A 14,425-nucleotide genomic window follows, 5' to 3' on the forward strand; every position below is an offset into this window, starting at 1 on the left:
TGCATTTATTTTTTTTCAACGTTTTTTTTTGTTTGTTTTGTTTTGGGGACAGAGAGAGACAGAGCATGAACGGGGGAGGGGCAGAGAGGGAGGGAGACACAGAATCGGAAACAGGCTCCAGGCTCCGAGCCATCAGCCCAGAGCCTGACACGGGGCTCGAACTCACGGACCGCGAGATCGTGATCTGGCTCAAGTCGGACGCTTAACCGACTGCGCCACCCAGGCGCCCCTGAATTTTATGCATTTAAAAACATAACACTGAGAAGTGTTCATAGGTTTCAACTGTTAAAGGATTCATGACATAAAAGAGGGACTATAGAGGGACTGTCCATGTTCCTATCTAAAGCCAGTCCCTCCATTTCTGCACTAGAACCAGTCTCCTCTCATCCATGATGACAGATGTTTTCCTTTCACCTTTCCAGGTCTATGCTTTAACTTCTTACTTGGGGCCCAGGAGCTGATCTCTGTGGACAGCACCAACCAGGTTTCCTTGTATTCTGATTTATGCTTGGGTTCAGACAGTGGGAAGCACCAGCAGGACATAAAAGCTTAGGAGGAAGAAGAAGTTGGGGTATTTACCTGCAATCCCCTCGCAGAGTCCTGGGTTGGCAGAAGCTCTGTTTCAGCTTTATTTGGGTAATCCTTTTCCATCAAGGAAGCTCTCTCTTTGGATTCATAAAACCACCCCTGATTTTTCTCCTCCGGTGGGGGGGGGGGGTCCTTCTTCTGTGGTGGGCATCTAATGATTCACAATCCCCTGAGAATTTCCTGTAAGTCAGCCCACACTCCTGTGATAATCTCTTCAGTTTCCCAGGACCCTGACTACTACCCAGACTCAGAAAAATGGCCCCAGCATCTCTCCCTTCTCTAAGTTCATTATCATCAAGAAAGCCTTCTTTCAACCCAGTTCAACCCTGACAGCATCATTTCCTTGATAGCCAGACTCATCTTCTCCAGTGATCTCCTCTACCTCACTCTACAGGACACCCCAGGGGGCCTTTGTCTCCACCCTGCTCAGACTGCTCCTCAAGGTCACCACCAATCTTCAAGTTGCTAAACCCAATGGTTATTCTCAGCACTCATCTTTGTAAATCTACTGGCAACACTTAATACAGTTGATCACTCCCTCCTCCTTGATGTATTTTTCACTAGGCTTCTAGGACCCCAAGGGATTTTCCTTCTAATTCACCCTTTGTTCCTTCTCAGTCTTCTCTGCTGATCTTCCTCTTCCAACGCTCAGTTCTTAAACCTTTCTTTTTTTAAAATCTATACTCATTCCATTAGTAATTTTGTAGGCAACACTCTCTAATCTTTTTTTTTTAAGTTTATTTATTTATTTTGAGAGACAGAGAGAGAGTGGGAGCAGGGGAGGGACAGACAGAAAGGGAGAGAGAGGTGCCAAGCAGGCTCTGTGCTGTCAGTGCTGAGCCCAGACATGGGGCTCGACCCTATGAACCACAAGATCATGACCTGAGCTGAAATCAAGAGTCAGTCGCTTAACTGACTGAGACACCCAGGTGCCCCAACACTCTGTAATTTTTTTCTAACATGTAGTTTACTAATTTACCATGTTCTTTGTTTAAGTTTGTTTATTTTGAGAGAGAGAGAGCATGCGCACGTGAGTGCACTCACATGCTAGATCATGGGAGGGGCAGAGAGAGGGAGAAAGAGAGAATCCCAAGCAGGCCCAGCACAGTTAGTGTGGAGCCCAACCCAGGGCTCCAAGTCATGAACCAAAAGATCATGAACTGACCCAAAATCAAGAGTCAGACACCAAACCAACTGAGCCACCCAGGTACCCCTGAGAGGAAAAGCTAGTAAAAACAAGGTAAAAGGGGCCAGCCAGATGTCGGAGGCTGGATACTCCCCTTATATGCTTTTGGCTTCTGTAATCTTGCTTTCCTCCTGTGTCCACCAACTGCCCACCTAGCACCACTGATTAGTGCCCCTTCCCCCCCTCCTTTTTTTTGTCTCTCAACCCCTTACCATCCCAACCATAAAAGAAGGCTGATGACAAGGTTCAGGGCTCAGCCTTTGGAGGTGACTCCGCTGGGCTGGTCCTGGTGGGCAATAAACGTTTTATCCTGGTTCCTGAGTGCACGTGGCTCGTCTCTTCCTGGGCACCGAGTATTTATTATAACACCCCTACTAATTTATCATGTTTAATTATTGTCTCTCTCCTCCCACCAGAACATAAGCTCCCCATACCTGAGGATTTTTGTTCATTTGGTTCTTGAGTGTTTCCCAAGTGTCCAGAACAATGCCAGGCACATATATTTCTGCTGAGTTTAACTGGACGGTAACCATTACCTCTCATATAAAGGGTAACAACTATGACTTTTTCCTTCTAAAACAGCAAAGCCATAAAGCAACAAAAATAAAGTATTAATGAATAAATATATAAACTTGTAATGGGAATATCCATTATAAATATAAAGACAAGAGACTGCAGCAATATCAGTATGATAGCAAATAAAATTTAACCTTTAATACATTAAAAAACATTATATAAATCAAACTTTACACAAAATTAAATTGCAACATATAAGAGAGACATGAAATTATATATCCGATATGTAATGATTTCTTATAAATCAATAAAAGATTATGTAAGTAAAACAATGGATGAAAGGCATGAAAAATTTAAAAAAATTGATCAAAAATATATAAACCAACCATCAATCTCACTGCAAATTGAAACCATAATGATATGTCACTTTTGCCCATAAAAAAGAAAATTCTATTTTTTTAAAGCTGTACATTTATTTTATTTTATTTTTTTAAAGTAAATTCCACCCTCAGCATGGGGCTCGAACTCACAACCCCAAGATCATGAGTCATATGCTCTACCAACTGAACCAGCCAGGGACTTGAAGAAAATCCTATTTTAATTAATATCTGAGCCAGTAATTCTACTTCTAGGACCCTATCCCCAATAATTAGAAAGCTGTATAAATACACATGTTCAATTATATTTATTGCAGCAATATTTATGAAAGCAACTTAAAATTCCCACAAAGCATATAGGCTTAAATAAAGTATGGAATAATCATACCACAGATTATTTTACAGCTGTTCAAAATTATGTTATTGCAGAATAATCAACGATATGGGAAAATGCTTAAGCCATAAAGTTCAAGTTTAAAAAAACCAAAATATTAAAACTGTACATGGAGCAGGATTCTAAAATTTCAAATACAAATACAAATACATATAGATACATATATACATATACGACAAATTGAAAAATAACTAAAAGAAAAATATACAAATGTTAATATTTGTTATTTTTATGCAGTGGGATTATAAGATATTTTATTTTTTAATTTAAAATTTCTGTATTTTCCAATTTTCCCCAAATTATCAGTTATTGCCTTTCACATTTAGAAAAATAATAAATAAATGCTACCACTAATAATATAAAAGTGATGGGGCGCCTGGGTGGCGCAGTCGGTTGGGCGGCCGACTTCGGCTCAGGTCATGATCTCGCGGTCTGTGAGTTCGAGCCCCGCGTCGGGCTCTGGGCTGATGGCTCAGAGCCTGGAGCCTGTTTCCGGTTCTGTGTCTCCCTCTCTCTCTGCCCCTCCCCCGTTCATGCTCTGTCTCTCTCTGTCCCAAAAATAAATAAACGTTGAAAAAAAAAGAAAAAAAAAATTAAAAAAAAAAAAAAGTGAGATCAAAGGGGTTCCAAAAGATACAGACATCAACACTTGAGTGTCCTTATTTGTTTTATAAATGGCTAAATCTCCCAGCTAAAAAGTTTTTATTTCCAGTAGAAGCAGTACTTGTGTTTTTTCCTGGACTGGATTTGGATAGAGGATCCACAGCAGCATACTTGATTTGGAAACCTCCCGCTGTCACTGAAGCGTCACTTAGAAACTTCAAGGTCATGACATTTCCTGGTGAGACAGGGGAGTGCAAAAGAACAAAGATGTTACTCTACTTTGATTTGGCTGACAGTCCAAAGACTCATCATTCTTATAGGAGAACATAAAAATTCATGAACCAGACTCCCAGGATTCAGAGCTGGATTCTGAAGACATGGAATCTGTGCTTCCTTCCATTGTCAAGTACAGCAGAGTGGGAGACTTCTCTATTTCCTCCTCTGGCCCTTCAATCTGTCCTATGGGAAATCTTGCCTATTCTGTTTTAAAAAGTATTCTTTTTTTAAAAAAATTTTAAAAATATTTATTCATTTTTGAGAGTGAGAGAGACAGAGCATGAGCGGGGGAGGGGCAGAGAGAGAGGGAGACATAGAATCCGAAGCAGCCTCCAGGCTCTGAGCTGCCAGCACAGGGCCTGACGCAGGGCTGGAAATCACGGAGTGCGAGATCATGACCTGAGCCGAAGTCGGACAGCTTAACCGACTGAGCCACCCAGGCGCCCCAAAAGTATTCTTTATAGAAGGAACACCCACTGAATTACAGGAGAGTGGCAGGCAGTTTAAACCAGTGAGGTATGGATGGATTATTTATAAGTGATGTCAGGGCAACAAGCTTTCCATTGTAAGAAACAAAGCCACAACACTAACTCCCTACTTTACACAGAATACCTAAATACATTTTGCCTGCATTAAAGACCAAAATGTGCTAAAAGGGAAAATTTATTATATAAAGTAAAATATAGGTATATTTTTCTTTTTGGGGAGGTAAAGTCCTTCTTCATCCACATCACAAATCCAGAATTCATTCCAAAAAAACCCACATAAATTTAATTGTTTGCCAAGCACAGCTTTAAGTGTGTTTCATCTATTAATTCATTTATTCCCCACCACATCATGAGGTGGATATTAAAATTTTTATGTTACAGGTGAAATTGAGGCATAGAGAGCCTGAGTTGTCCAAAGCTACAACAAAGCTAATGTGGCACAACTGGGTTTGAGCCCAGGCAGTCTCTGCCCTGGTCAGTTCATGCTCTGATCCACTACACTTTTCTCAGACTTGGAAGAGTTGCCTAAACTAAAAACAAACAAAGAGAACACATTTTACAGATTACTCAACTAGTTGATATACAAATTGGCAACTGTAGGCCTAGTGCCAGCTTGGCAACGTCTATCAACATTTAAAATGAAATCACTTTCGGGGCGCCTGGGTGGCGCAGTCGGTTGAGCGTCCGACTTCAGCCAGGTCATGATCTCGCGGTCTGTGAGTTCGAGCCCCGCGTCGGGCTCTGGGCTGATGGCTCAGAGCCTGGAGCCTGTTTCCGATTCTGTGTCTCCTTCTCTCTCTGCCCCTCCCCCGTTCATGCTCTGTCTCTCTCTGTCCCAAAAATAAATAAACGTTGAAAAAAAAAATTAAAAAAAAAAAAAATAAAATAAAATGAAATCACTTGTGACCCCAAATTTTCACTTCTAGGAATCTCTTTAAAAAAAAAAAAGCAAAAACAAACAAACAAACAAACAAACAAAAAACCCAGCACCACAAAGTAGAGGTTTAAAAATATCCAGTGAAACGTTAAATAGTGAAAGGAAAACAACAACAAAAAAGAAACAACCATCTGTAGGATGTTAAATATTGGTACATGACAAATTATGTATGGCACATCCATACAGTGACATACTAGGCAATTATTAAAATGAATTTGAATGATCTACATATTATATGGTGACTTGGAAATACTTTCATGGTGTGTGTGTATATAATGTTTATTTAATACAGGAAAACACCTGGAAGAATGGCTAATGTCTTTCTTGGGTGGGGACAGATGAGGAGAGTGGGTATACTCTTACTTTATATACCTTTTATTAAAGTGATATAGTTTACGGCTAGTTCTTAGTTCATTCATTTTCTGTTTTTGTTTTTTAATATTAATATTCTGGAGTGAACAAGGATATATTTAAGAAGAAAACCAAGTCAGGGGCACCTGAGTGGTTCAGTCAGTTAAGCCTCTGACTTTGGTTCCGGTCATGATCTCATGGTTTGTGAGTTTGAACCCTGCATTGCGCTCTGTGCTGGACAGCTCAGAACCTACAGCCTGCTTCACATTTTGTGTCTCCCTCTCTCTCTGCCCCCCCCCCGCCCCCAAACTCTGTCTCAAAAATAAATGAACATTAAAAAAAATTTTTTTTTAATACAGAAAACTAGATCAAATGTTAACAGCATTATACTTGACTGACAGGATTATACTTCAAATGTATTTTAAATGTTTTTCTGTTATTTGGTATCAATTTCCTGCTCTTGCTGTTTCGCTAAATCTTTGGCTGTTTTGTTTCACTGTTCTCTTCTGTGCGTTCATTTGTTTCTCTCTGAATCATAAATTGTGTGTTGTTTTCAGTTTCTTGCAGTTATGCTAGAAAAATACTGATTTGTTTACATTTGCAGTAAGTTTAGTCTGTTTTAGACAAAACAAGAAAAATGTCAAGTTTCAGGCATTTGACTCTCCCTGTTTAGTTTTTTTTTTCTTTTTTAAGAATAGGATTCTCCTCTCCCAACTACCTCCTACAGCTCATGTCTTCTTTTAACTTTCTGTTAACGTAAAATATGACCTCAAGAAAAGAATGAGACAAACAAATAGTTTAATAGTTTGCCCTGACCAGGGAAATTGTAACGTAGAGAATGAATGAATAACATTTAAGTATTAATCATTCAAGAATTGAATAAGAAGTTCCATCTTTTGTAATAATGACGCATAAATGAGAATTTCATGCACCTCAAGGCTAGGGTGTGGGAGTAATTTAGCTAGTGGTGTCTGAGCTTAAGGACTACTTAGAAATTGTAATTCAGTGTATTTTGTTGTTTTTAGTTGCAGAAACATTGTGATAATTTTATAACTTGGAGGAAAAATAGAACAAGTAAGAATGCCAACTACTAGTGCTGGGGATGGAAATAACAAGAAAAAAATAAAAATATCTAAGAAACTAAAGGTTTTCAGCCAGAAAATAGCAGTTTGGGTCAATGGCAGTGGAATTGCTTATTGAACTAAATATATACGACTATACTTGAGGTATATTGCTTGGAACAAAGTCACAAATAATTTGCAGGAGTTAAAAAGATTTGGAACACATTGCCTACCATAGCTCGCCTTTTGACATTTACTTTGCATAATTAGCATATTAAAAGCTCTCTGACATCTTCCATTAAAGAGATTTGTTTAACATTGGTTTAACCCAATGTTTCCCAAATTTACTTGACCTTAGAGTTCTTTTCTCATGCAACACCTATTAAAAATATCTCCTAGAACTGTGTTCTTTACAACACTGTGGGGAATGCTGTACTAAGATAAAAATGCAGTTAGTATGACACAAAATTTTTTTCAGTGACAGAAGGTGTTTGTTTTTTTTTTGACAGAAGGTATTTTTAACAGCTTTAATGCTTTTGAGAATACTTTTCAATCCTTTATTGATGAAACATTTTGGTGTATTATCTCATTTTATGGAAATCATAACCTACAGCAGTTTTCAGGGATTTGCAGATTCAAGACTATCTCAGACTGCATTCCTCCACATAACGAGTCTACACATTTTTAGTGTAAGGTGGCATAAGGCTTTAAGAAGAGACAAACTCTGCATTTTACAAGCTAGCAGGCTACATCTGTCCCAATTGTTCTCTCAACTTTACAAAGAAAATAGTAGTAACTACTGAGTTCTTAATTTTCTGTGACACTATGGGAAAACAAACCATAGTCTTACACCTCAATTTAGAGCCATTACCTGTACTAATGATGTCTTCTGGAAGCTCATCTCCACAGTATCTGAAAGGGAATTTAAAAAAAAGAGAGGTCACACGAATGAATATTACACAGCTATTGCAAGTGGCTCTGACCTATAATTAGATTGCTTTATTTTTCCTAAGTAATGGCTCACTTTCCTATTATTTTATATATTTTTTTATTGTTTTGGGGTTGTTTTTTTAACTTGAAATTGTAAGAGAGAAGAGTTAAAAAAAAGTTTGCTATTTGAAATAACCTCACAGTGTTGAGATTCTTTTTTTTTATTATTTTTTTTTAACATTTATTTATTTTTGAGGCAGAGAGAGAGAGACAGAGCATGAATGGGGGAGGGTCAGAGAGAAAGGGAGGCACAGAACCGGAAGCAGGCTCCAGGCTCTGAGCCATCAGCCCAGAGCCCGACGCGGGGCTTGAACTCGCAGACCGTGAGATCGTGACCTGAGCTGAAGTCGGACACTTAACCGACTGAGCCACCCAGGCGCCCCTGTTGAGATTCTTAAAAAAAGAACATGTGGCATTTCTACTCTGTGTACTTGCAGAATTATTTGTGTAGTAGACAACTTGAATGTATTTGGAAAAATTTTTAATTTGTTTCTGATTAATCCCGTAAAGCTTTCTTCACAGTTAAAGAGGAATAGGTATATGGCTGATAGTATTAATATTCTGAATTCTAGTGTAGACTGATTTAAATGCGGAAAATTATGTTGGACCTTGTAAGAGGGATTGATTTTTATCTGAATCATGACTTGAAAGGAATTCCCTTGCACATTATATAAAAGGGATGGATTTATCACATAATATAAATACAATAAATGACAAATTAGTCTATTGAAAACCTTTTAAAAAATAGTATGTGATTGTATCTAGGGCTGTAATTGATTTCTGAAACTAGGTTTAGAATAAAAATATCATCTTGATTCTCAAGGTAGGATGTCCATTCTTTCAATAAATACTTAGCTCTTAATTTCCCCAACCCTGCTTCATATCTTCTTCAACCTATTTTTTAAAAACTATTTGTATTTTTTCTATCGCAGTGGTCTGTCAGCCAAAGAGCAAAACAAAACAAAACAAAAACAATTTCCCTCCAAAAATTGTTGTTCATTTATGCAAGAAATGCTTGGTTTTTCTTTGTATTTCAGTTACATTTCACGTCACAGCAAACTACTGAGTCTGTCATTTTTAATTGTCCTCACTACCATTTTCTTTCATTAAATTACTGTCATGGATAATAGAAAATTGATCATTGATAGTCTATTGATAATGGATAGTCCAAGATATGCATTATGAAGTGGGGGCTATATAAATGAAAGATATAATTATATACTTTTTGATTTGTAATATTTTGTGAGACATTCAAAGTTTAAACTATATTGATGATTTAGGATGGGAACACAGAAATATTGTGTCCCAGCAAATATTGTCTCCCTTGAAAAATCACGGGAGAAATACTGAGGAAAGGAGCACGTGTTTCTTATGGCAAAGAAAGCTATTTCAAAGCATATTTCCATTGTACTTCTAAGTAAATTGTAGGAGAGAAGGGGCTGTACTTCGCCTATTCTTACATTCATAATGCTTAACACAATGCTTTGTACACAGAAGAAAGACAATAATTACTGAATTTATCATTATTTTTAGGAGGTTGATAGAAACTAGAATACTTGAAACTTTCTCAGTTCGCATGTGTCTTCTTCCTTCTGTTGTTAATTAAATCTTGAGGTCTTTTTAGATAGACTGTTTAATTCTTACTGCTGATTACTTAACAGTAATCAAAAGGCAGCTATCACTATTTCAAAAATATGAACATGTAGCAGCTGACTGGCTTAATGTGCTAAGAAAAATCTTTGCTAAAAAAAGATATGGTGTTGAGGTGCCTGGGTGGCTCAGTTAGTTGAGCGTCTGACTCTGGATTTCTGCTCAGGTCATGGTCTCACAGCTCATGAGTTGAGCCCCTCATCTGGTTCTGCGGAACCTGCTTGGGATTCTCTCGCTCACTCTCACTCTCTGTCTCTGCCCCTCCCACCACTCTTGCAAGCCCACGTGTGTGTTCCCTCTCTTTCTCTGACTATCTCTCTCTCAAATATATAAACTTAAAAAAAATAAAGCACAATTTTTAAAGGATATGGTGTTGCAGGGGAGAAAAAAATACTGGAAAATCAATAACTGTGGGGACAGGTAAAGAAAATTAAAGAACCATCAAACAAGATATTGGATGTATTTTTAACTTTTTATATGGGGAAACACATACCTTCCCACAAAGCCATGGACATCATCGTAACTGTCATATATTTCAACATAGTCAGCCAAGCAAGCTGGGTCATCTTCAAGGTCAAAGTCCAAAAAGCTCAGGTGAATACGCTGACCATACTTGAGTCTAATGTGCCAGTAGCAGATCTGGTTATCATCATACTCATTTGGGAAGCCTGGAGATTTAAAAATTCGCTTTGGATCTGTAAAGACACCACCACACTCTTTTGCTGAAGTGGATAAAAAAAAAAAAGAAAGAAAAGAAAGAAAGAAAGCATTAGAAAAAATATTATCCTTATTTTAAACGGATATGCACTTCTTAGTGCCTATTTATTGCTTTTAATGAAATATTAAATATATATACTTGTAGTTAGAGAATAAATGAATTTTTTCATTATTCATTGCTAAATTTTCTCAAATGAATATAGACTGAATTTTTTAAAGAAAGTAAAACAGCAAGAAAAAACAGCAATTTAATTGTGCTCTTGTTTACTTTTTTTCCTTTTTATCTTTTCAGCTTAGAATGTGCAGGTCTCATGTGCATATATTTTGATGAATACATATGCCAATTTTACCAACAGCCCAATCAAGATGGCTGGGATTTTGTCCCGTGGTGTCAACACTGTGTCTTCAAGACTCTTGAACATTTAGAATAATGAGTCCAATAAATTCTGTTTGGAAAATCATTATAGAATTTCAGGATCACAAGGGCCCTTGGAGGTCACTGTAATTCAGTTAAAAAGAATAATTTACAATCATTCTATACTCCTTTTACTGGTTTTAAACTAACACCTTGATCCTAATATTTGAGGATTTGATGGAGATATTAATGTTTGTTTTTTTCAAGTAATTTATCATTTTCTGGATTACTGTCATCCTTATAACCTGTATGAGAACAAACAGACCAGCAACCTCTGCCAGTGATTTTACAGTGTGACCTTGAGGGAAAGGTATGGAAAGGCCCTGGTTAATTTTAATTTCAGATCAAATAAGTGTCTTGTGTCCTGAAAAAAAGTACAGTCTGGAAACTCAAAAATTACACGAGTGGTGGTGGTGGTTGTGACTGTGAGGAGCGTTCGAAGATATCTTTCATTATATCAGTTAGAGACTTTTTCCAAGAATGTTATCCTTTAAAACAACTATTTAAAAAAAAAATGGGTTAGAATCCTGAATACCATAGAAGGTAAGGAAGCTTATCTCCCCAAGGACCCAACAGAATCTTAGAAAGACAGGGGAATGACAAAAGAAAGAAGGTCAGGGATCCAGTCTGAGCTCTGTGACCACTGGATACTTCAGTTTCTTCATTGGTAAAGTAAATATAATCATGTCTCTCCTATTACCTACTTCACAGGATTATTCTTAGGATAGTAACACGGAAGATAACTTAAGAGTGTTACATAAAATGTAAGCTGTTCTTATTGTAATATTAAATATTATATAATACATAGCTCATATAATACATAGCTCATATGTGTACATAAGCATGTACAGTGCCAGCTTTTGGAGTGACTTGCCCTGTCCCCTACCATCCTATCTTTATTGTCCCTACCATTAGATTAGGAAACAATTCAAATATTGAACAATTTGTCTATTTAGCCCTATCTATCAGCTCTACATTTTATTGATTAATTGATAATCATTGCTTTATTTTTATGATAGGGTTATGATTTTTTCCTTCCAATTATTTTTCAGCGAACTGTTCTTCCCTCAGTGCTAGTTCAGGCAGTCCCCAGTCCCCTTCAGGCTCACCACATCCTAAAAACTCAGCCTGTCACCGAGTCCAAAAGTAAGCTGAGAATTGAGTAAGAACAAGTGTCTCAGGATTCTGTACAAATATTCCCAGAGTAAAAAGGATTCAGCCTCTATGAGAAACAAGAGCAATTTATAAAAATTTGTAAGTTATGGTGGCGTTTGTATAAAAGGGCAAGGAGATACTGTAGGAAACTTCCAATTGGCACTTCTTTGTCTCCCCTAGATCTTGACACATGGAAATGATTGAATAGATGCTCAGAGATCCCAAAGTTTATCAAGCAAAGAAAGAATCGGAATATACTTGGAAATAAAAGTTACTCTTAAGAGAAAACAGAAAGTTGCTTGTATGAATATATTGAAGAAAAAGGAAGAGAGGAAAGGGGAAGGAAAAGAAGGTATATGGACTATTAATAATGTCTGAATATAGAACTAAATATAAAATAGATTTAATGTATGTCAAAGTGATTTGAAAATTATAGTCCTACATAAATGCACTGTAAGTGTTTATTCATATTTTGTCGAGTGGAAATAGATGGCTCTAGGCAAAATTCTTTTCTACTTAGAATACACATTATTTTAAGATAAAGATTAGTTACAAACATGAGAAACTATTTTCCAATTGTTAATATCATTATATAATAGATTCTATAATAATATGCTAGAACTTCACTATAACTTATTATAACTTTACTATAGGGACTTTCTTATAAGGTAGATCCAAATAAGGCAACACCTGAGGGTGTTTGTGACCCTAAATGTGAGACAGATGGTAACACATTATAATTCTTCGTAGTATCGTCCTGGGGAAAATATATCCAAAAAGAACAATCTATTTTTTCTCCAAGAACATGAATAGAGAATAGCTCTTTAGAGTAATTATGTTGAATTAATTTTCTTTTTAAAAATTTCCTAGCTACAGTTAACCATGGGAAAAAATATGAATAAAAATATACTGTATCATAATAAGTAATATATCCAGTACATAATTGTGAAAACAAATCACAGAATAAGAGTTGCTTAGTTTGGTAGTTTAAGAATTTATGCACAAAAAGAAATTAGGGGAAGGGGTGCCTGGGTGGCTCAGTCAGTTACGCATCAGACTTCAGCTCCGGTCATGATCTCACGGTTTGAGTTTGAGCCCCACGTCAGGCTCTGTGCTGACAGCTCGGAGCCTGGAGTCTGCTTCAGATTCTGTGTCTCCCTCTCTCTGCCCCTTCCCTGATTGTGCTGTCTCTCTCTCTCTCTCTCTCTCTCTCTCTCTCTTTCTCTCTCAAAAATTGATAAGGATTTAAAAAAATTAAAAAAAAAAGAAATTAGGGAAAGAGTTTATTTTGTCTCTTTTTTCCCCATTCTATCAAAGAGGTAATTTTGAACAGTTAACATTTGTAGCATCGCTTTGTTGTGTTAGCTAATTAACCGAGACAAGTTTATAACCTGCTTCTCTCCCGTTCCCCAACCCCCCTCCCCCCACCGCTTTGTGATTGGGAATAGAAAAAGATGTAGCATAGAAAAGGCCTGAATCCGTGATACAAGCTACCTGTTAATTATTAGATATCTGAATTGGCATAAGTTATTAGACTTTGAATTTCCTAATTTCTAAAATGGGTATAACAGTAGCTTCTTGCAGAATTGTTGCATTATGTGACAGTGTAGATGAGGAAGGAGCATGAGTCAGTATCTGGCATGGCATAATCATTCTGTGAATTGTTGTTATTATTTTTTTTTAAATGTTTATTTTTGAGAAAGAGAGGGTGCAAGTGGGGGAGGAGCAGAGAGAGGGGAGACAGAGGATCCAAAGCAGACTCTGCATTGACAGCAGACAACCCAATGTGGATCATGACCTGAGCTGAAGTCAAACGCTAGCCAACTGAGCCACCCAGATGCCCCTGAATGGTTGTTATTATTAATAATTATCATCGCTACGTTGATTTATCTCTGGGAGAAGGAGCCATTTTTTCTTTAACATCTCTGTTGTTGTTAATGCATCAACTGTTTTTGTGAAGTATAAAATTACTATTTTTAACAAACCATGTGGGTTGTAGCAATAGGCATCCCATCTTTCACTCCTATTAAGACGGACTCCATAATCGATAATGCCAGTTTTTCCAAATCCACAGTTGGGCCCGGGTTTCACAATGGGATATCCAACTCTGCCCTTGGCCATCCACCCAGCAGCACAGACATGAAATCCTGCAAGAGAAGGAAAAGGTTATAGGCCTAAAGGGTAAAGTTCCTCAGCTGCGTGAAGGTCAGCTTAATAAAAATAGCCGCTTCTCAACTGCCCAAATCCAGTTATGGAAAAGGAGAAAAATTGTTTCCTTCCTTCCTTTTTCTTTCTTTTCTTTTTGTTTCTTTTCTTTCTTAACTGTTTTCTTAAAAAATAAAATAAAGTTTGAATACATATAAAATATAACATCTGACATGTACTAGAAAATGACATCTTATTTGAAAACAAAGAGGCAGGGGCACCTGGGTGGCTCAGTTGTAAGCATCCGACTCTTGGTCATGATCTCACGGTTTGTGAGTTTGAGCCCCACATTGGGCTTCATGTGACAGCACAGAGCCTGCTTGGGATTCCCTCTCCCTCTCTTTCTGCCCCTTCCCTGCTTGCTCTTTGTCTCTCTCTCAAAATAAACAAGCTTAAAAAAAAATTTTTTTTAAAGAAAAAAACAGGCAGATGAACTGGAAATCATAATACCATGGATATGAAAACAATCCAAGTTCAGAGCTGGCTTCTTTTCACGAAGGACCTATCTAGGAGCAT

At 37.3% G+C, this 14,425-nt stretch overlaps 1 protein-coding gene across 1 annotated transcript in view; it reads right to left on the reverse strand.

Moving 5' to 3' along the window:
- Positions 1 to 3,729: 3,729 nt before the first annotated feature.
- Positions 3,730 to 14,425, reverse strand: part of TNFAIP6 (TNF alpha induced protein 6) — a 16,757-nt gene continuing 6,061 nt past the window's right edge. Inside the window, exons 3-6 of the mRNA XM_047082458.1 lie at positions 13,690 to 13,851; positions 9,911 to 10,139; positions 7,649 to 7,689; positions 3,730 to 3,899 (exon numbers count right to left, since the gene is read on the reverse strand). Of these exons, the coding sequence (XP_046938414.1) occupies positions 3,730 to 3,899; positions 7,649 to 7,689; positions 9,911 to 10,139; positions 13,690 to 13,851 (602 nt within the window). The remainder of the gene's footprint in view (positions 3,900 to 7,648; positions 7,690 to 9,910; positions 10,140 to 13,689; positions 13,852 to 14,425) is intronic.

The sequence above is a fragment of the Lynx rufus genome, unplaced genomic scaffold (genome assembly GCF_022079265.1).
Source record: "Lynx rufus isolate CCGP_SWC_20201006 ecotype Redwood Valley unplaced genomic scaffold, mLynRuf1.p SCAF_2, whole genome shotgun sequence".
NCBI lineage: Eukaryota > Metazoa > Chordata > Mammalia > Carnivora > Felidae > Lynx > Lynx rufus.